At 56.3% G+C, this 21,421-nt stretch overlaps 1 protein-coding gene across 2 annotated transcripts in view; it reads right to left on the bottom strand.

The window, feature by feature from the left end:
- GFRA2 (GDNF family receptor alpha 2) overlaps nt 1-21,421 on the bottom strand; it is an 89,195-nt gene that overhangs the window by 49,077 nt on the left and 18,697 nt on the right. For both annotated transcript variants that reach the window (XM_054716806.1, XM_054716807.1), the window contains one exon: nt 6,115-6,469. In XM_054716806.1, the coding sequence (XP_054572781.1) occupies nt 6,115-6,469 (355 nt within the window). The remainder of the gene's footprint in view (nt 1-6,114; nt 6,470-21,421) is intronic.

Genomic DNA, 21,421 nt, shown 5'->3' with positions numbered 1-21,421 from the left:
ATCCCTGTCGTGGCCAGGGCAGGAAGACACCGAAGCCAGAGCTGGTAAACTAAATATCTAGGCGGCAGCTTCTCTGTGTTTATTTTCCCAGGGCCTTCAGTAAAGAAATAGTCAACATTCCAGCCTTATCTCAGCTCGCCACAGGAAGCTCTAAGAGGAGTCCTTGAGTACCCTTGGCCCAGAGTTCAAGGGGGCGACAGGGCCCCTAGTGAGGGAGGCAGCAGCAGGGGCAGCACAGGATCCCTGAGGGGAAGGGGGTCTCGGGGTCTCTGGCAGGGCTGGGGAGCCACGGCCCCTCCCGCATGCAGAGCATCCCTCCACCGCAGCCTCGCTGGTTGGGATTTCCTGCGGACGCGGTGGCTTCCTCACCCTGTGGCACTCCTAGACACGGCTTTGGTCTGAGGGCGCATGAGGATGTGGGCTCCCAGCACTGCTCAAGGCCAGGCAGGCCCTTGGGCAAGGTCCACCTGTCTGTGGCTCCTAAGAAGGGGCCGCTCTCCTGTGCCACCCCAGAGTGACCCAGGGAAGACCTGGTAGGGAGCAGAGTAGAACCGGGAGGGATTTCAAGAGAACCTGAGTGGAAACACTACCACCCAGGTTACTGTGTGGCTCTGTTCCCACTGCAGAGGCAAGCACCACCGTGTCCTGGCGCTGGACTGTGAGTGCCCCGTGGGCCAGGACCTCTCCTACTTCATTCACTCTCCAATCCCAACAGAAGGCATGGCCCAGAGCGATGATCAATAAACGGTCGGTAAATGAACAAACGCATGGCCCCAAGACCTTCATTCCTCCTGCGCCAGGTGACCCACTGGCCCAGGAAAGACTGGCTGGATCCCAGCAGGCAAGACCCTCTCTTTTCAAAGAAGGGCGGCCTGGGACCCCCACAGCCCACCTGCCACTATGCAAATAACCGTTTGCTGCTATTCAGAGATAACCTGCTAAACACATCAGCCAACAGGTTCTACAGAGTCCAGAAGCAGCTGAGGGACAGCCCCAAGGAGCCAGGAATCAAACCCAGAGCTGCCCATCCACACTGCCCACAGACACCAGGCACGCCCCAAGCTCAGCAAGAGGGGGCTTGCCGAAGGGGTTCTCCCCCACTCCCTGTGGACTGCCTTGAGGGAGGGGACCCCAAGCCCTCTGCCTTCTCAGCAGTCCTCTCGGACGAGGACAGTGTCCGCTGCGTGAAGGGGTCCTGGCAGCAGGACAGCCCCAGGCTGGGTCTATTTATACACACCCTCAGCACCCAGAGGTTAAACTGCAGCCAGGATATGGCGCCGGGCCAGAGCCCTGCTATTTATAGCCTCTCGGCAGACCCAGAGGAGCAGGGCATTTCAGAGGCCTCTTCCACACAGGCCTAGGAGGAACACAGCTCACAGGACACAGAGCCCTCTTTCCCACAGCCCCAGCCCCCCACACACCACAAACACACACATGCACACTCACACACGCATATACACATACACACATATGCACACACACGTACACTCACACACGCATATACACACACATACACACATGCAAATTCATACATGCATATACACACAAGCACACACATGCACACACATATACACACATGCACACTCACACATGCATATATACACATATACACACTCACACATACATACACACACATGCACACTCACACGCACACATGCACTCACACATGCATATATACACACACATATACTCACACACATATATACACATATACACATATGTACACACACACATACACATATATACATACACAAACATATATACACACATACACATACATACACTCACACATACATGCACACTCATGCGCGTATATATACGCACACATATACACACATGCACACACACACATATACACACACACACAATCTGGACCTCTACGCCCATCCTTGTGGTGAGTGTGTCAGCTGAGGGTAGAAACAAAAAAAAAGGAGGCCATAGCCCACTGCGGGGCTGGGCAAGAGAATTCAGCCAAATCCCATGGATTCATTCCCAGAGACCCTTGGGCTCTCCAGATTCCATATCAGAACGTTTTAAAGGACAAGCCTCTACTGGACGTAAGCCCACAGACCGAAGGCTCGTGGGTGGGAACCAGACAAGGGTGAGGGGCCCAGGCTGCACCTCCAGGACCGGCCGGAATCCTGGCTAGAGCAGGAAGCTTCCACTCTCACCCGACTGATGCTGGTCCAAAGGGGATTTGGAGGTGCTTCCAGCAACCCCGGGGCCTGAGCAAGGAGACCTCCCTGTGCAACCAGAGACCTCTTCAAACCCGAATGCTCCGTGGTGAGGGAACCTCCTACGTCAGCAAGGGCGTCTGTGACGTATACCACTGACGTCACACACTTGCTCTCAGACAGTGCAGCTGCGGCGGGCTCCGGCCGCTGATCCCAGGAATCCTGGGCTGAGATTCCCTCAGAAAGAAGCCGGGCCAACTTCCCGAGCAGAGGGGTGAGGGAGCCAAGCCGGACTGGGTGCTGCAGCCCGGGAGCACGGGGTACATTCCGGGAGACGCCCAAGGACGAGGCCTCATTCCCAGAGTCAGCCCAGAGAGGCTCTCCTGCCGCCCCGACAGGCCAGCTATGTTCTTAAAGTATCCAGGAAAGGAAGGCTTGGGGGTCCCCAGTTCACAAGAAAGGTTTCCCCTGTGGTGCCCACCCTGGGGGGAGACACCGGGTGGAAGCCAAAGCCAGAAGGGAAGGGAGCGCCCTACTTCCCAGGCATTTCTCCAGGTGCCCCTCTCCAGCCACCCATCGCCCCCAACTCCTCCATGGACTCCCAGGGTCCACGGGTCAGCAAGCCCGGCCTGCAAGCGCGTGGAAAGAAGCCAGCTCCTCTCCTTCAAACCATCCTCCCACACCATCCCGCCCAGTACTGAGTCCCATCTAAACACCTTTTTCCTTCTACACGGTGAAACTTATCCCCTAATTCTCCAGTTTCTGGCTCCCCCACCTCCAGAATAACAAGCCAAGAACGCCCCTGGCTCTTCCAACCGACACAGATGTTCCACAGGCCACCAAAACCGGCCTGCTCCCAGCTCGCCCGCCCCCTCGGGGCCACAGACACCTCAGAAGACGCACACACTGTCCCTCCTTGAAGCACCGGTAATAAAGGGGGTGCTGGTTCATGTCGTCCCTCTGCTCAGGACTCCGCGGTGACTTCTGGGTGAGCCTGGCCGCAGCCCACCGGGCCTCGGGAGCACCTGGCCCACAGGGTCCCTGGGTCCGGAAGCACCACCTGTACCGCTGGGCTGGGCCTCAGGCTGGCCCTCCTTCGAGGCCCAGTTCCTCATCCATCCCGTCATTCGCGTATGCTGTGTGTGAGGAGGCCTGACAGCGTCGCATCAGCCTCTGAACAAGGAGGGGACGCGTCTTCATGCAGGAATTACGTGCTCCTTCCACCGAGTGTGGGGGTCGAGCTGTCCGTGCATTCTCTGCTCTTTCCCGGCCACCAGGAAGCCCAGCGCTCCCGCAGCACTGCTCCCGGCCTCTCCAGGCTCTGGGCTTCTCCTTCTAAGCGCCCTATCGTTTATGCATAGTTTGATTTTATATAGCCCCAATTCGTTGTGTGTATTTTTATTTTTTTTTGTAACAAGGTGTATATGTTTTTAAAAGCAGGGCTTTCCCAAGACCTGCAGCCAGCACTGGGGAGCAGCTCTCCGCTCAACTCCAGCAGCACCTGCTCCAAAACAAGGGAGCCCATCCCTTCCGTGTGCACACGGCCCAGCGCTCCCCTGGGACAAAGAAGGGTTCCCTGTCCTCTGCAGCCCATGCCCCCCACCCCCGCCTGCCTAGCCCTTCTCACAAGGCGGTCTGCACCCACTGCCTGGCTTCTGCCTCCCCACCAGGCCTCCCACTGCAATGGGCTTCCACCCTACACACACACACACACACACACACACACGCACACTCACATACACACACACACACACACACATACAGACTCTCACACCCTCTCACTCACACATACATATACACTCACATGCCTGCAAACTTTCATACACGCACACCCTCACATACTCTCACACTCACACATACCTACACACTCACACACATGTATGCTCTCCCGCCCTCTCACTCGCACATACACTCTGTGAGGCACCACGCCACGCCCTCCCTCCCTCAGGAGCCCCTTCTCTTCTGGATTCTGGCCCACTGTCCCCTGGCTGTCCTGAGCCCCCTGAGCCCCCCGAGCCTCCCTGTCGCAGGCTCCTCTTCCTGTGTCCCTCCGTTACGACTGGTGCTTCTCTCACCACCTAAGCACTGAGGATGCCTACATCGGCAGGCACCTCCTGCCTAGACTCCCTCGTGGGCTCTCCCAGCCTTCCCACCCCAGCTCATTCACTGCCGTGGCTTTAATCACCAGCGAGGCACCCAGCACGTCCCAACCCCCCTCTCTCCTCTGGCCCCTGCACTGAGCGCCAAGCCCATGTGTCCAGGCACCTCCAACACTGCACCTCCAACACCCACACGTGCTGAATGGCCCCATCGCCCTGTAGTTATTCACCCAGGAAACACTGCGGTCACCAGCCAGTTACCCATTCCAGTGATGTCTGTGGCCTGCTCACCACACGCCAGGCTCCGCGTGCAGGACGAGGTGAGGGGTAACAAAACAGAAACGGCTTTGCCTCCAGGGAACTTTGACCAGTCACCCAGTCCTGTCAAGTCTACTTACCAATCATCTCTGAAACGACACGCCCCCCTCCATCGCCACAGCCGCTACCTTAGCCCAGGCCCGTGTGCTACGCTGGGACCCAAGCAGCTCAACCAGATCCCGGCTCTGACATGCCTGTGCTGTGTGACCTCAGGCAGGTTGCTTTCTCTCTCTGGCCCCTCATTTGGCACATAGAGATGGTAACAGAGCCACCTCATGTGCAGCCTTGTTGCAAGGATTAAGAGAGATGAACTATAGGACGGACGGTGTCTGGTAGATGGCAGGCGCTCGCTTTCTGCACAGTTGTGAGCCCTGCTTCTCCAGCAGCCTCGCTCGGCCTCCCCGCCTCTGGCCTCCCCACCTCGTGGCCCACACTCCGTACGTGCCCGCCACCTGCCCAGGTTCCCTCCTGCGCTCCAGCCTTTGTATATGCTTTTCCCGCTGACTTACTCCCTGGCTTTCTACCTCCCATTTTCCAAGATTCAGCTCTAGACCCGCCCCCACCCCTGGACCCTCAGGCTGAGGGGGATGCCCCTCCCTCCCCTGTGCTCCCTCCTTGGGGCGCCCTCGGCCCTTGATCACTGCTCTCCCGTCTGGCTGCCTTTCTGGACTGGATGCTCCTCAGGTGATAAGAGAGCATCGTGCTCACCTCTGCACGCCCAGGCCTTAGAACCTGCACGGGGTGCGAGAGGGGCCCGATACATGCTTAGCAACAAACAAGAAAAGCAAGAGAAGCATAAAGAGGCAAACTTCAACTCATCGTAACAGCAACAAAACCCTCCTAATAATTAGGCTGCACTTTTTAAACATACACCAATGGCCAGGCTCTGTGCTAAGCTTTGGACACACGTTATGTAATCACAGTAGCCCTGGGACACGGGTACTTTTATTCCTGTTTTACAGGGAAAGGGATGGAGACGCGGGACGTTTAAAAACCTTGCCCCAGCGACAGACAGGAAGTCGGAAAGCCTGGATTCAAACCCAGAACTCTCAGACCCCAGATGGGCTCGGCTCTTGATGGGGAAGAACCTGCCTATGTGCCCCCGAGAGCCCCTCCCTGACGGCCACATGACCTCGTGGGGATATTGGGGGGTTTCCAATAGAGGTGGGACTGGATTCCTGGCGCTAGGGGTCTACGATTTAAATTAGCAGCTCCTTGGTTTTTCACCTTGGTTTCCCCACGGTGCTTAGCATGAGGCTGGGCACAGAGAAGGCACAGACCTGTGCTAAGGGAGGGGAGAGGAGGGGAGGGGAGGGGAGGGGAGGGGAGGGGAGGGGAGGGGAGGGGAGGGGAGGGGAGGGGAGGGGAGGGGAGGGGAGGGGAGGGGAAGGGAGGATGAGTTTATTCTGCACATGCCCAAGTCTTTTTGCCGGGCCCAGGATCATAACCCAGCAGACCCAGGGGATGCCGGGAATGGGGGGGCTCCCGCCCGTGACGCCCTGCAGGGTGGCCGACATGCTTACCGGCACAGGTGGTCGGTCCGGCACACGCTGCGCAGGTCCAGGCAGTTGGGCTTCTCCTTGTCCTCGTAGGAGCAGCTGGGCAGGATGGTCTGCCGGCGGCGCTCGGCACACGCCTGGTCCTGGCAGGAGCAGAAGAGCATGCGGTAGGTGTACTCGCTGGGCACCCGGTCGAAGAACTGGCGCAGGGCCTTGTGGCACTTGCGGCGGTTGCAGCGCTCGGTGGACGAGATCTCGCGGTTGCAGATGGAGATGTAGGAGGAGCGCAGCTTCTTGCAGTTCTCGTTCAGGTTGCAGGCCTTGGCGGCATCCAGGCAGTGGTTGCTCTTGACACTGACGGCCGGGTCCGCCCCGGTCCCTGGACGGGAGGGGAGAGAGGTCAGAGGCCGGCACAGGCCTGGGGCATCCCCCTTACCCCCTGTCTGCTCTCTGAGGACGCCTCTCAGCATTCGCTACACTCTGCCTCAGCTTCCTCGTCTGTGAAATGGGGTCACTTAACAGGGCCGACCTCGGTTGTGGTGAGGGTTAAACAAGGATGGGCAGGTCCATGCAGTGCTCGGGCAGCGCCTGGCAGAGTACACACGTACGGTGAGTACACACGTACAGTGAGTAGACACATACGTATGGTAAGTACACACGTATGGTGAGTACACACGTACGGTGAGTACACACGTATGGTGAGTACACACGTATGGTGAGTTCACACGTATGGTGAGTACACACGTATGGTGAGTACACATGTACGGTGAGTACACACGTATGGTGAGTACACACATACGTATGGTAAGTACACACGTATGGTGAGTACACACGTATGGTGAGTACACACGTATGGTGAGTACACATGTACGGTGAGTACACACGTATGGTGAGTACACACATATGGTGAGTACACACGTACGGTGAGTACACACATACTAGGATGAGGGCTGTTACTCCATATCATATTTAAGACTCGTCACAAGCAGAAAAGAAGAGCATTCGGTGTTCGTTCGCAGCTCTGTTCACACGTGTGGGAAATGAGGGAGTGACTGGCTCAGGACCGCACGGCTGGGCGGCAGCTAAGCCCAGACCGGCCGGGCCCTGAGCGCCAGCGGCAGCACGCGTGAGCAGGCTTCTGGCAGGGACCCCGCTGGCATTTAGGGGGGCATATTCTCACACGGGAGCTGCAGCAGCCAAGGCACAAACAGCACCACTGCCACCCCTCACCCCACCACCGTGCCCACTGGAGCTGGCCTCACACAGTTCCAATGCCCCACAGCGGGGCGAGGCGGGGCGGGGCAGGGCAGGGCGGGGCGGGGAGTGTGGGGGTGCCACCACAGCTGATTAGTGCCGAAACCCACTAACAAGAAAGCTCTGGGGGGCAGCCTGGCGGTGCGAGGTGCAGGCTGAAGGCGAGTCCCCGACTCTGCGGGGCTGAGCGCATGAGCAGCCACAGGGCAGACGTGCTGGATGCTGGGCTCTGGCGTCAGTGCCATGGCTTTGAGCTTCCTGCTGCTGCCCGTGGGCACAAAGCAGGATTCCCAGGAATCGCCAGGTCCCACCCACAAGTCTCAGCTGTTCCATGGGGAACACAGCACAGGACCATGCGGCCCCCCACTGCCAGCTGCTCCCACCTGCAGACACCTGTCCGTCCGGATGACAGATAGTGAGGGAGGCAGGGATCCAGTCTGCACATGCCCCTCAGATGCTCTGGTGAGAGCAGATGGGCGATCACATAACCCTACTTCTTCATTCACAGGTAAGGAAATTGAGGCTCTGAGTGGACAGAGGGCTTGCCTAGGTCACCCAGCATGCCGGCAGCAAACCAGAGGAGCCCTGATCCCACCACGGAATGCAGAGAGAAGCAGCGGCTTAGGTTTTAGGATGGGCCATATCTTTTCATTCATTCTTCACCCCAAAAATGCTTTCTCATAATTACTGAGCACCACCCCTCCGTTCGAGGCCCTGCAAGGCGGTGGGAAGGACGTGAGTGAGGCACCGGACACCGCGCCTCCCCGCCCATGGCCCGCCCAGGAGCCTGAGCCCTGCCAGCAGGGTCCTAGGGTTCCCATCCCTCCGTCAGTAGAGATAGGCGTCCCACCTCTGCACGGCCCGCCCCTGCCAGGTGCCGTGCTGGGTCAGAAGTGTAAGAGGGGCAACCACTCTCGAGAGCTCATCAGTCCAGCCGGAAACCAAGAGGCGGGCGCAGGGGTGAAGGCCTAGGAATCAGAACTGAGCCTCTCTGTCCGCTCCTGGCCCTGCTGCTCATCAGCTGTGGCCTTGGGCGAGGGGCTGCACCCCGCTTTGCTCAGTTTCCCTGTCTACAAAACATGCCTGCCGCATAGCGTTCTGCAGGCATAAATGAGGTCTCTCATTGTCTCTCTCCCGCATGATAATTTTGCCCCGTCTGCTAGAACATCCCCATCGGCTACGGCATCGTCCATGTTTAAGGAAACATGGCTAAGCTGCCACCCTATTTTTCTGCTCCCCTTTAAAGCAAACCCTCAAACAAGTCATCTATACCAGAGATCTCTTTCTCCCTTCCCATTCTGTCCTGAACCCACTGCAGGCTGGTGTTAGCCTCACCCCCACCCGTGTCTGTAGTCAGGGACCCCCAGCACGCTGGACACAGCCGGTCCCTCCCTCCGCCCTCTCCTCGTGGCTGCCGATCCTCCTGCTGCCTCCCGTGCTCCTCCACCTGCTTCCCTGGTTCTGTCTTCTCCACCAGGCTCTGCCCCCCTCTCCCTGCACCCGCTCCCCAGGGCCCTCAGATCACCTCACAGCCTTCACTGTCATCAACAATTCCCAATCAGACCTCCCCACTGAACCCCAGAATCATATCCACCTGCCTGCTTGCTAGCTCCACCTGAAAGGCTGGCACCGCATCCCAAATGTCACATGCCCCCAAAGCAGACCTCATATGTTCCCCCCAGGCTGTGCCCCCCGGTCTCCTTCGTCCCTCTGAAAACAGCCGCACCCTTCCAGGGCTCAGGCCGAAAATCTCGGTGCTTCCTAGACTCCTCTCTCGTTCACACACCACGTCAGAAAAACCTGGCAGTTCTACCTCCAGAATACATCCGGGATCCAACCACCTCTCACCACCACTGCTGCCACCTTACCCAAGCCACCACCGACCGCTGTGGGCTGGGAAGGGCCTCCTGCCCAGCTCCCCTCGCCTCAAAACAATCCTCTCATCACAGGAGAAGCAAGTGTTCTAGAACCTGAGGCAGAGAAAGGATCCCGGGCCCCGAAGCCCCCAGGGACTTCCCATCTCGTTCAGAGGCCTTGGCATGGCCTGCGGCCTCTATGCCTGTGCTGTCCATCCAACACGAGCCACACGTGGCCACTGAGCTTGAAATGTGGCTGGTTCACCCCAGATTCTGAATACTTTACACAAAAAAAGTGTAAGCATTTCACTAACAATATTTTACTTTGATCACATGTTGAAGTGATAATAGTCTGTGTTAAACAGATGTATTATTAAAATTAATTTCATTTGGCCCAGCCGGTGTGGCTCAGTGGTTGGGCATCGACCTGTGAACCAGGAGGTCACGGTTCGATTCCCAGTCAGGGCACCTGCCAGGTTTCAGGCTCTGTCCCCAGTGTGGGGGCGTGCAGGAGGCAGCCAATCAATGATTCTCTCTCACTGATGTTTCTATCTCTCCCTCTCCCTTCCTCTCTCTGAAATCAATAAACACAGATCTTTTAAAAAAATAATTTAAAAATTAAATAATTTAACTTCACCTGTTCCTTTTTACTTTTTAATGTGATACTAGAAAATTTAGAATTACACATGTGACATATTATACAGGGTGAGGCAAACGTAGGTTTACAGTTGTTCATACAGAAAATGACACAATAATCCTATCTAACAAAGAGGGAATATGCTAATTGACCCTCACGCCATCGCAAAGATGGCAGCGCCCACAGCCAATAAGGAGGGAATATGCTAATTGATTGCCCCACCCTCAAAAATGGTGGTGCCCACCGCTAATAAGGATGGGATATGCTAATTGACTGCCCTGCCCTCAAATATGGCAGCACCCACAGCCAATAAGGAGGGAATATTCTAATTGCTGCCCCACCCTCGAAGATAGCAGCGCCCACAGCCAATAAGGAGGGAATATGCTAATTGACTGCCCTGCCCTCAAAGATGGCGACACCCACAGCCACAAGATGGCAGTGCCCTGTCCCCTCAGCCCCACCGGGGCGGCAGGTGCACGGCAAGGCCAGGCCTGCCCTCAGGTGGACCCAGCCGCTCTGCATGCCTGCCTCCAGAGTCCCCCAGTCTCCTCAGCCCCCCAGCAGCCCAGGGCCAGCCCAAGGTGCAGGTAACCAGGGCCAGGCCAAGGCTTGCGCTACTGGCAGTGGCAGCAGCAGAGGTGTGATGGGGCGTCACCTTCCCCTGATTGCCGGGTCGCCTCCCACCCCTGAGGGCTCCCAGACTGTGAGAGGGGGCAGGCCAGGCTGAGGGACCCCCCTCCAGTGCATGAATTTTCATGCACCGGGCCTCTAGTTAATAAATAAGAATATAAGAATAAGCTCTGTGTTTTGTGTACTCACAACTGTAAACCCACTTTTGCCCCACCCTGTATTTCTATTAGCCGGCAGTGCTCTATGACCTTATCTCCTACTCCTTCCCCTGCTCACTTACTCCATCCATTCCAGCCCACTGGTCTCCTTGGTTTTCCTGGAACTGCCCTGACCTCAAGGCCTTTGCACGAACTGCTTCCTCTGCCTGGAAAGCTCTCCCCCACCCCCATGACCATTCCTCACTTCTTTAAGGTCTCTGCTCAAATGTTACTTTATCTGTGAGTCGTTCCTGATATGTAATAACAAGTCACTCCCTTTACCGACGCTGATCTGTTTTTCCCACAGCTCTCATCACCACCCGCCTTAGTGTGTACAGACTTACTCATTTGTTTGTTTGTATCAAATATAAGCTCCATGAAGGCAGCGGCTTTGTCAGTTGTACTCACTGTACCATATCCATATTTCCCAGTGCATGATGCATGGTGGGTGCTGAATAAGCATTTGATGAGTGAAAAACTAAATGTACTTAGAAGAGTATCTAGTTCATAATAAGTATTCAAAGAGTGTTGGTTAACGTTGTTCAGGAAGACCAGCGGACAAAGTGCTGGGAACAGTGGCCCATACATGACCACGTGTGATCAAGTATCAATGTGGAGCCCCGCCCAGAAGGGCTCAGAAGAGAAAGTCAGGGTCAATCGCTGGAGACGAGCCAGCGCCCCCACACCCTGCCTCACCGCCAGCAGCCCTACAAAGGCAGACAGAGCGAACTCTCTCTCTTCTTGTAAAAACAAAAGGAGAATTAAGGCAGGAAGGGAATCAAGGTTTGTTTTCCTACTCATTCGATTAACAAATCCTTATTGAGGGCCTACTATGTGCTGGCATTTCTCCGGAGACACAGATGGAGACAGAGGAACAGGCCGTGCACGGAGGAAGTCAGAGAGGAAAGCGCCTGCCCAGACCAGGGTCAGAGAAGCAGTGGCATCCCTGCTGAAACCTGCAGGATGAGTCAGAGGGAGAAAAGAGAGGAACGGGGTCCCAGACCGAGGGAGCTGACAGCACTCAGCGCCTGGAGGCGGAGACTGAAGGAGGGACCCAGCAGAGAGGACTCTGGAAGCTGAGCAATGGCTTTCCAGTCACAGTGGGGCATGGGGCCCCCCTAGCAGTTCCCTGAGCTGCTGCCAAACCATTCTGCCCACCCCCCGCCAGGCAAAGACCCAGGGCATCTGTCTACTCAAAGGCCATTCTGGAGGCCTGGCCTCTCAGGAAGGGTCCCCCCCGACCCTCCAGGTGGTTCTTTCCCGTTCGGGGCACCTGTCGGGACGCCGGCAGAGGGAAGAGGGAAGCAGCCTGGGCCGAGGTGGAGGAGAGCGAGGGCAGAAGGAGACCCCAGAGAGGGGCAGGGCGACAACCACAAACGGAACAGCCGCTAATTTAGGGCCTCTGCCACTTCCAGGTCCCCCAGGTGCTCCGTTCCGCTCCTCTCAGCGTGTTGCTGAGCTAATGCCGGTGTAATTATAGCCTCGTGGCTTCCATTTGGAGCTTGAATAGTGTCAGCTTTTGCTACGGGCTGGCAGATGTAAACCCCTGGGCCAAAACTTGGTAAATTTCCTAGAAAAAAAAAAAAAATACAAGAAACAAAAAAATGTGGCAATAGTAACCGTAATTGCCTAGTTACCAGGAAGATGTCGCTTCTGATCCTCCCAGAGTGGGTCCAGGGGGTGAGTGGGCCCGAGGATGGGGCCCCCACTCACATGGAGAGCGGCCCAGGAACTGGCCTTGGCTCCGCTGTCCTTGTGAGGAGGCACGTGCCGAGGCAGGCAGGCCGACCGACAGCCCTCCCAGCCCATCACTGCCTCCATCCGCACGAAGGTGCCCCTCAGGTCCAGAAGGCTTGTTCTCCTCCTCGAGAGGCCCCACAAGGGAGCAAGGAGAAGGGGCTGGATTCCAGACACCAGCCTCGCCCAGCGTGGGCCCAGCCCCTAAACTAGAATGTCCAAAACGCAGGATGGAGGCCCTGCCAGGCCCTCTTCTCTTCCCTCCCCGCGCCCCCCACCCCCCCCCCCCACCACACACACACACACACTCCCATACCCCACCCTGTCCCTGCACAGAGAGGTGAGACCACACAGGAAGTTGCCAGGACTCGGAGCCTGGACAGACCCACCCTCCGGGCTCCTTCCCACTGCTCCCCACATGGGTTTTCTAGGCCCGCTGACAGCGGCCAGATGGGCAGGCTCAGCCACGGAGTAAGTGGTGACAGCTGCCCCAGGAGAGTGAGGCGGGACTTAACCACACCTGGCACTTTCCAAAACCTACCAGCTCCAGCCCCTGGGGACTCGTTCTGGCTTCTTCATCCCCTCCATTCCCCTCCCTAGGTGAGTGCAGGGTGGGGAGCGGGGGAGGAGGGGGGCAGACAACCACCAACAGAGGGGCTGCCTCCCCCCAGCAAGCCTCGCCCACCTCCCTGCTTCCGTCCTGAGCGCTGCCCTGAGCCAGTGACCATCTGTCCGTAGAACTTCAAACTGAATATCCCAGATTTTCCTTGGATACAGAGCGAGCTCTGGTCCCCCAGGTATCGCCTATTCAGTTTTTAAATGTTTTTAAATGTTTCAATACCCACCTAGATTTGTCCTAATGATAAGATCTACATTAGTTCTGAATTTTTCTAATATGTGTCCCAATGCACCACTATTCAAACACACATACGTAGTCTCACGCTCACAGCCCATCCCGGCATCGGTGCACGTGCACTCGAAGGGAACTGACTGATGTACAGTTAAGGCTCTTAAACTGTGGTGCATTGTGACGCGCTAGACCTGCCTCTTACACACGGATGCACGTGTACTCCCTCCCCCGCCCACCCCCTCCCGGCTCACTGTGTCGGGAGCTCCATGGTTGGAGCCCAGGACCCTGGATTTCCCAAGCTCCCCCTCCCCCCCTGTTCTGGGGTCACCCTCCAAAGCTGGAGAACTAGTGACTTAGAGGAGAGGCCGAGCTGCCCGTGGCCTGCTCCCCAAACATGCACACCCCGGCCAGCACACAATTTACCAAGTCACCCTCCGAAGAAGGCGGTTTGTAGCCTGTGTGGTCACCAGAGCCTGCCCCTGGGGGCGACCTAGAGGGTGATCAAGGTAGACTTTCCAGCCACCATAGGAGCAGGAACGGTATCTGAGACACTTCCAAGCCAGTGGGGCCGGGTGTGTCAGCTCCCCTTCCGGCCTTCCCGACACCTGCCAGCCTGGTCCCTTGCCCCTCATCCCGCGTCCAGCTGCAACGCCCAGGCCCAGGCCCACCCTGGGCTCCTGGGCCATGCTCGGCAGCTCTTCCACGGAAGTGGGAGTCAGAGAGCTGGACCCACCTCCCGTCTCTGCCTCTCGCAGCTTGTGAAACCCTGACAGGCCTGACCCTCTCTGGGTCTCATGTCCTCACTTCAAACTATATGGTCTCCTACAGTTTGTGACTCCCCTGCCTACCTGCCTACCCACCTTCCCCCCCACACACACACACATACACATGGAACTGACTTGGTTTTCTCATGACCCTGCTAGCAGAGAACCGCCAAAACAGCCAATATCTACACAGCAGCACACACATGCAGGCAGAGCTCACACCACACCCGCCTCCATACACAGCACCCAAATCGCTATCGATTAGCAGCCTGTCAAACAGCTGTCAGTCAGCAAATACTTCATGTACTGACTATGTGCCCTAGAAATCCAGCCGCAAGCTACAACGATGGAGCCCCGCTTTCATTCCCATGAGAAGAAACTGGTAGTGAACACATAACAAATTAATAAGGCAATTTAAAGTGTGATAAGTGCGATGAAGAAAATAAAATAAGGGAATTCAGGAAACAATGACTGGCAGGATGAGGGAGGGCCTGTCCTAGGAAGGAAAATCCCAAGCAACAGGAAGAGCACGTGCAAAGGTCCTGAGACAGCCAGGAGCGTGGCATGTTCACAGGCAGAAGGAAGGGTAAGGCGGCTGGAGCTTCCTGAATGAAGCAAAGGGAAGAGGAGGGAGAGTCAGGGCAGATCACGTGGGAACTGCAGGGTGGGATAGGAACTTCAGATGTTACTCTAAGATGCAAAGTTCCTGGAGGGTTTCAAGGAGGGGCGTCTGCTTGTGGACACATGGAAGACTGAGGACACATGAGGGGTCCGGGCTGAAGAGGAAGCCAGCTAAGGACTGCGGCAGTAGCAGGAGGAAGATGGTGGTAGCTTGGAGGAGTGGTGGCTGCAGAGAAGGCAAAAATGAGCCCATTCTGCATGCACAGGGTGGGGCAAACATACGTTTACAGTTGTGAGTATGCAAGACACGGAGTTTATTCATGTCTTGTCATGCAGGCGGTGCGGGGGGGTAGGGGGAGGGTCCCCTCAGCCCGACCTGTGCCTTCTCGCAGTCTGGGAGTCCTCAGGGGGTATCCGACTGACAGCGGGGAGCGGGCCTAAGCCAGCAGTTGGACATCCCTTAGCGCTGCCGTGGAGGCGGGAGAGGCTCCCACCACCGCCACTGCACTCACCAGCCGTGAGCCTGGCTCAGGGCTTCTGGCTGAGCGGCGCTCCCCCTGTGGGAGTGCACTGACTACCAGGGGGCAGCTCCTGCATTGAGCATCTTCCCCCTGGTGGTCAGTGCACATCATAGAGACCAGTCAGTCATTCCTCTGTTCGGTCTATTTGCATATTAACCTTTTATTATATAGGATTATTGTGTTCTTTTCCATATAAACAGTTTCAAACCTACTTTTGCCCCCCCCCCACCACTCCCCTGTATTTAGAGATAAAGCCAAACAGGTAGGTTAGCTGCTGAATGAGAAGAGAGAGAGAACTCAGGATGATGGAGTCGTCATGTGAAACAGGAAGGTTTGGGAAGAAGGAGGGCAGACTAAATGGATATTTCTGTGTCGACTTAAGTTTGAGACACCCGTTTGCTGTCCCAGTGAAGATGTTGAAAAGGCAGAAGGACAGAGTCTGGCGTTCAGGAGGCGTCTGAGCTACAGACATCGGCCGAGCCTCACTGACTAGAAGCCATTTAAAGCTACAGAACTAAACTGGGGTGGGGGGGGGGGGCGGCAGGACAGAGCTCCAGGGGCCACCACTTGGTGGGAAGGGGAAGGCGTGGAGCATGAGCTGCTGGAAATCAGGGGACCCCAGTGTCATGAAAGCCAAGGCAAGAGCTTCGAAAAGGAGGACAGTCAACTGAGTCCTGATCAGGAGGGTCATAAGGGTGAGCATTCAACAACGAGGTACAGAGTGAGCAGACGCTAATAGGGCGCAGGGAAGGCGGGAGGCGGGAGGAAGAGCGAGGGCCCAGTGCCCACCTCCTGCCCTCAGGGGGCATCCAGGCCCAGCCCTCCCTCGGGATTCATTTACCTCCTCAGCACCCACTACAGGTGAAGCCCGCTGGAGAGGCCAAGAGAACTGCCTCCGCTTCCATTCTAGTGCCGGTGACAACGGTACAATCAGTGACGCTGGCCACCCTCCCCTGGCCCGAGGCCCCCTCCCGGCCTCACAGGCATCCCTCTGCTCCGGCTGGGCCTGTGGGTAGGAGCAGGGACTCTGGCCCAGCAGTGGCCTGGCAGGTGGGCCACCACCAGCCAAGCGCGCATGCACAGGTACGCAACCTCTGAGCTTGTTCTCCTCGTCTGCAACGTGGGGATACAACACCTGCCCGGCCTACCCTCAGGACCACGCTGAAGACTACACTGGAAAACGTAGGTGAAGATGCTCACGCGGTTCCCAGCCCACAGCACGCGCGCCACAGATGCTGCTTAAGAGCGAGTGTCCTGGCCGGAAGACCCTCCCCTCCATCTCTTGGTTTTCTCGTGGCCCCATGTGCCTGTTGCTCCAGCCCCCCATACCACACCCCAAAAGATAAAAGTCCCAGTCCCCCCGCCACCCAGGTGAGCAAGAGGCGGCCTTCCGAGCTCCCTCTGCTCATCCAGGAAGCCTAAGAGAGCGGGGACAGGGGCCTTTCTCACCTTGGATGGCCAGGAGCCGGGGCACGAAGCGGTGCCGCAGCTTCCCCGTCCTCATGCCAGGCACAGGGATCCCTATGTAGTCCAGGCTCCCTTATATCCTGGACTTCCCCTCAAACGTTCCCCTCCCCTCCACCCCCACACAGCCCCAGCCACCCCCCACCCTCCAGGGCATTTTGGAAGCAGGCCAACCCACCAAAGGTCAATCTGATGAATGGCAAATTCATTGAAAATCAATTCGGAAAAAAAAATCAATTACCTTTTAATATCATTTTACATTTTGTCAAGTGTTAACCACTTGTCAGAATTCTTTCTCTAACTCTTCAAAAAGCACATTCGTCTTATTCTGTGTTTTTACCGATTAAAATTTCATTGTTTCACATTTGAACGGGCTTCTTCGCCCACTTTGGAGGGCTCTGCGTCCTTTTAAATATAGTTTGGGTGGTTAGTTTTTTAATATTTAGGATTTTAAGCATTTGCACACCAATCCCCACAATGGTATATCAGCTTTAATTTTGTATTCAAAACCAAAATTGAGGCATTTCCTATTGATGTGATACTGAATCCTTCATCCACATTTTTGTTGTTGTTGCTAATCCTCACCCAGGGATATTTTTCCACTGACTTTTATAGAGAGTGGAAGGGAAGGGGAGAGACAGAGAGAGAGAAACTGCGATATGAGAGAGACACATATGGGTGTCTCCCTCAGGCACCCGACCAGGGCCAGGGATCAAGCCTGCCACCAAGAATCGAACCCAGGACACTTCAGTCCGCAGGCCCAACGGGCTAGGGCTCATCCACCTTTTTTATTTGTGTGAATGGACGTAGCACTGGAAGCACCAATCATAAACTAATTTTGTTTACTGATAATAAATTTATTTTTCTTGCCTTTAGACATCTACATCAATTATGACTCCAAAACCTCAATTACACCTTAAAATACAGCTATGAAAACCACTTGCAAAAATCTTCAGAAGCCATGAAAACCATTCAACGTAAATTTCTAGAAGCTTTTAAAATAGCCAATTTTGGTAAATCAATCAACTTGCTAAAATTGGTGACTGGTCATTTAGCATACTGAGTTTAAAAGCAGTGGCCACCGGGCCCCTCATGGCGGGCTTTCTCCCCACCGCCGTCTCTGTGCCATTTTTCCTCCGTGGGGTTCCTGCCACTAGTCCACCACCTAACTGCTCCTCGGGACTGTCACTGCTGACCTCACCATCCCCCTGCCTGCCCTGGGAATGGCCTCACACCTGGCTTGCCATCCCCTTCCCTCCCCTTCCAGTGGCCCCCAGTCCTCTGTTCTGCCCCCTCGGTTTCCAGGGAGAAAGGGCCCCTGGCCCACATGGTCTGGGTCCCATCTCTCCCCCTTCTCAAGGACGTCACTCCTGAAAGTACCCCTTTTCTCTCTGCCCTTCAGCTTCTCCCTCTCCAGGGGATCATTCCCAAAGCATCCACAGCCACCTTCGATGCCCTTCTCAGAACACACCGCAAAAGCAAGGCCCTCCTGTGACCCCCACCTCCTCCTGTTGCACTGTCCCCCTTACAGAGGAATTCCAAAGAGCCATCTACGGTTGCTGTTTTTACCTTCTCACCTCCCCTCCTCTCCTCCATCCCACACAGATCAAGCTTCCAACCCACCCCCACACTAAGGGATACTCCAGTCAAGGTCATCGGTGACCTCCACAGTGCTGAAGCCAATGGTCACTTCTCTAAACTTCTCCTGCTTGACCTCAGGGCTACACTGGCACAGCTGACCCCTCCTCTGTCTGGAGACCCATGCTCCTCTTGGCCAACCCCCCCCCCCCCCCGGCCCTCGCTCTGGCTTCCCCTTCCTCACTGGCCCTGGTCTTGGCCTCCTTTGCATGGACAGCCCCAGCCTCCCTCTCTCTCTACACACTCTCTGGGTGACCTCATGGTTGCACAGTTCTAAACACCATCTACACTGAATGGCCAGATTATTAAGATCTCTGAATGCATAATAATCTGACCACTCAGTGTGTATCCTATATACTAAAGGCTAATATGCAAATTGTCCCCTCGACCAGGAATTCAACCAGCAGGCAGGCCGGCCAACCGCCCATGTCCCCTCCCCCTGGCCAGGCTGGCTGGACCCCACCCATGCACGAATTCATGCACCAGGCCTCTATAATACACACACACACACACACACACACACACACACACACACACAGAGTTGCCAGATTATTATGCGTTCAGAGAACATAATAATCTGGCCACTCAGTGTATATGCTAACGACTCTCAATCTACACCTCAACCTGACCTCCCTCAGCACTCAGCTTATGCCAACTGCCTACGTGGCATTTCCAGGTGGAGGTCTAACTAGCATCCCAACTCCAACATGGCCAAAAAAGAACTGGATTTCTGCTCACCCCAACCTGTTCCTTCTCTCATCTTCTCCACTCTAGGATATACACTGCAGTATCATTGTTGCTCCAGCCCAAATGATCAGAGTTATCCTTAACTCCAGCCCACCTCCTCTCCACTCTGCCCCACGACAGACCCAGATCCGAGCATCCTCTCCATCGCTGCTGCTGTCCTGGGATGTGGCCACTGCGACGGCCTCCAACGGCTCTCCCGCTCCCAATCTCGCCATGCCCCTCGGGCCCCACGATCCACTCTCCACGGTGCCAGTGTAATCCTTTCAAATTCGTAAATCGCACTGTGCTCCTCAAGTGTCTACACCCTCCACGGGGCTCTCATCACTCTTAGAGTGAAATCCAAACTCCGCCACTCGCCTGCAGCATCTGGCCCAGGATCCATGGGCCGGCCCCTGCCCGCCTCCATGCCCACCTCCCAAACCAGGGCCTCACCTCAGTCCCTGGTCCCCAGCCACGCCCTCTGCCTGCAGCCCCACCCTCTCCCCCAGGCTGTTCCCGCTGCAGTCCCCGGACCTCCCCATGGCTGGGAGGCATCTTTTGACATTCCCAATCAGGAGCACCCACCACCTGTCTCGTCACCCGACGTTACTTCTCTGTTTAGCTTTCATCACTATGTTACATCTGTGTTGTTTCCTGCTTTTCTCTGTCTCGGGCAAATCAAACCTAAGCTTCAAGAGAACAAGACTCCTCTGTCTTGTTCACAGACGTATCCTCAGCACCTAGGCCAGCACATGGCACGCAAGGGACACTGAGTGAAAACCTGGGGACATAGTCTCTCTCACACACACACACAACGCTGACCCTAACCCCACACACATACCCAATACACATACCACACCCCATATCACACACATACACATATCACCCCACATACACAGCACACATACACAAAACCACACACACCAACCACCCCCACACACACACCAACACACACACACACCACAGCACCACACACACACACAAAACACACACACACACACACACACACCAACACACACACACACACACACCAACACACACACAAAACCACAAGCACACCCCACCCCACACATACCACACACACACACCATCCCATAGACACACACAAGGCCACACACACTACCAAAGCATGTACCAAACACACTTATACTCTCCACCTATACCCTATACACATGTACACACACTGCCCTCTCAGACACAGTCCGTGCTGCCCACCCCTGGGGTCCTGGGGTGGGGGGAGGGGCGTTCCCAGGGCTGTTATCTAAGCCCTGCTCCTCTCGGACAAACAAGGCGAATGCAGCTCGAGGCTAAGCCAGGGGCAAACGCTCCGGGGAAGGACCTGCAGAGCCGTGCCAGGCGCTCATCGGAGCAGGAAGGCCCATCTCCGGGCACCCACGCCCGCCGGCACAGCCTGTCCTGTATCCCGCAGGGGAGCCAGCAAGCAGGTGCCCGGAAGATGCTGTCGGAAGGTACCAGAAAATACCTCCCCCCTAAAACCTCATACCAACCTCATACCGAGGTTCTACCGTTAAAAAGCCTTGTTTGGGGTTAAATTTTGTTCCCTCCCTTTTCTTTTCACAGCAATCTCTTCCTTATACACAAAGGCAACCAGACATGGACTCACCAACACCTGCCCACACCTCAGCGGGAGCGAATTCCTGTAGGCACTGACAGGAGCCTGGGGTCCCGCCATTGATGGGAGGGGGGAGCAGGACATGAGGAGGGGCTGCAGACTTCCCCAGTTCCCCAGACGCCTTGGCACCCCATGATGGGGAAGCTGGCCTCCTCCCACTCATTCCTGACTGCTGATCAGCAGGGTGAGCGTCCCCGCCCCCTGGCCCATCCACCAGACACCTCACTTCCCCTTGTCCCCAGAGTCCTCTCCCCACCCCAAACCCTCCCCTTGGCCATCAGACGACTTCCCTGAAAGAGGGGTGGGGGGGTAAGGTGACGGAGCTGCAGCGAAAGCCCAATTTTCGGTGATGCTCAGAGCCTCTGACAGCTGTAAGGAGAAGAATGTGATTTTGAAATTTAAATAACACGCTTCTGCATTCGGCTCAGGGAGACAACCTGAGGATAAGCAGTTTATCGCGGAGCCACGGTGCAGGGGGCAGGGAGGGAGGCTGCCGTTCCTTCACACCCTCCCTGCCCTCCATCCCCAGCCCCCACCTCCTCAGGCGCTGCCTCAGCAGGGTCTCCCAGAGGCACCAGCCCACCTACTGAACCTACTGAACCAGGAAGCCTCACTCACCATCCGCTCAGCCACCCAAGGCAGGAGGGCTGGGGCTCAAAGGCTCAGACACCCCTCAGGGGAGCCAGGGAAGGGAGGGCCCCGAGGCATCCAGCAGAGCTGGGCTGGACCCAATCCTTCCCCACCCGCCCCTTCACCCCTTCGAGGAGCTTGCCCAGGCCTCCCAGCCCTGGTCCGGCCAGATC

The sequence above is a fragment of the Eptesicus fuscus genome, chromosome 6, assembly GCF_027574615.1.
Source record: "Eptesicus fuscus isolate TK198812 chromosome 6, DD_ASM_mEF_20220401, whole genome shotgun sequence".
Taxonomy (NCBI): Eukaryota; Metazoa; Chordata; class Mammalia; order Chiroptera; family Vespertilionidae; genus Eptesicus; species Eptesicus fuscus.
Note: the sequence above shows the minus strand (reverse complement) of the source record. Positions and strands in the feature narration are given on the sequence as shown.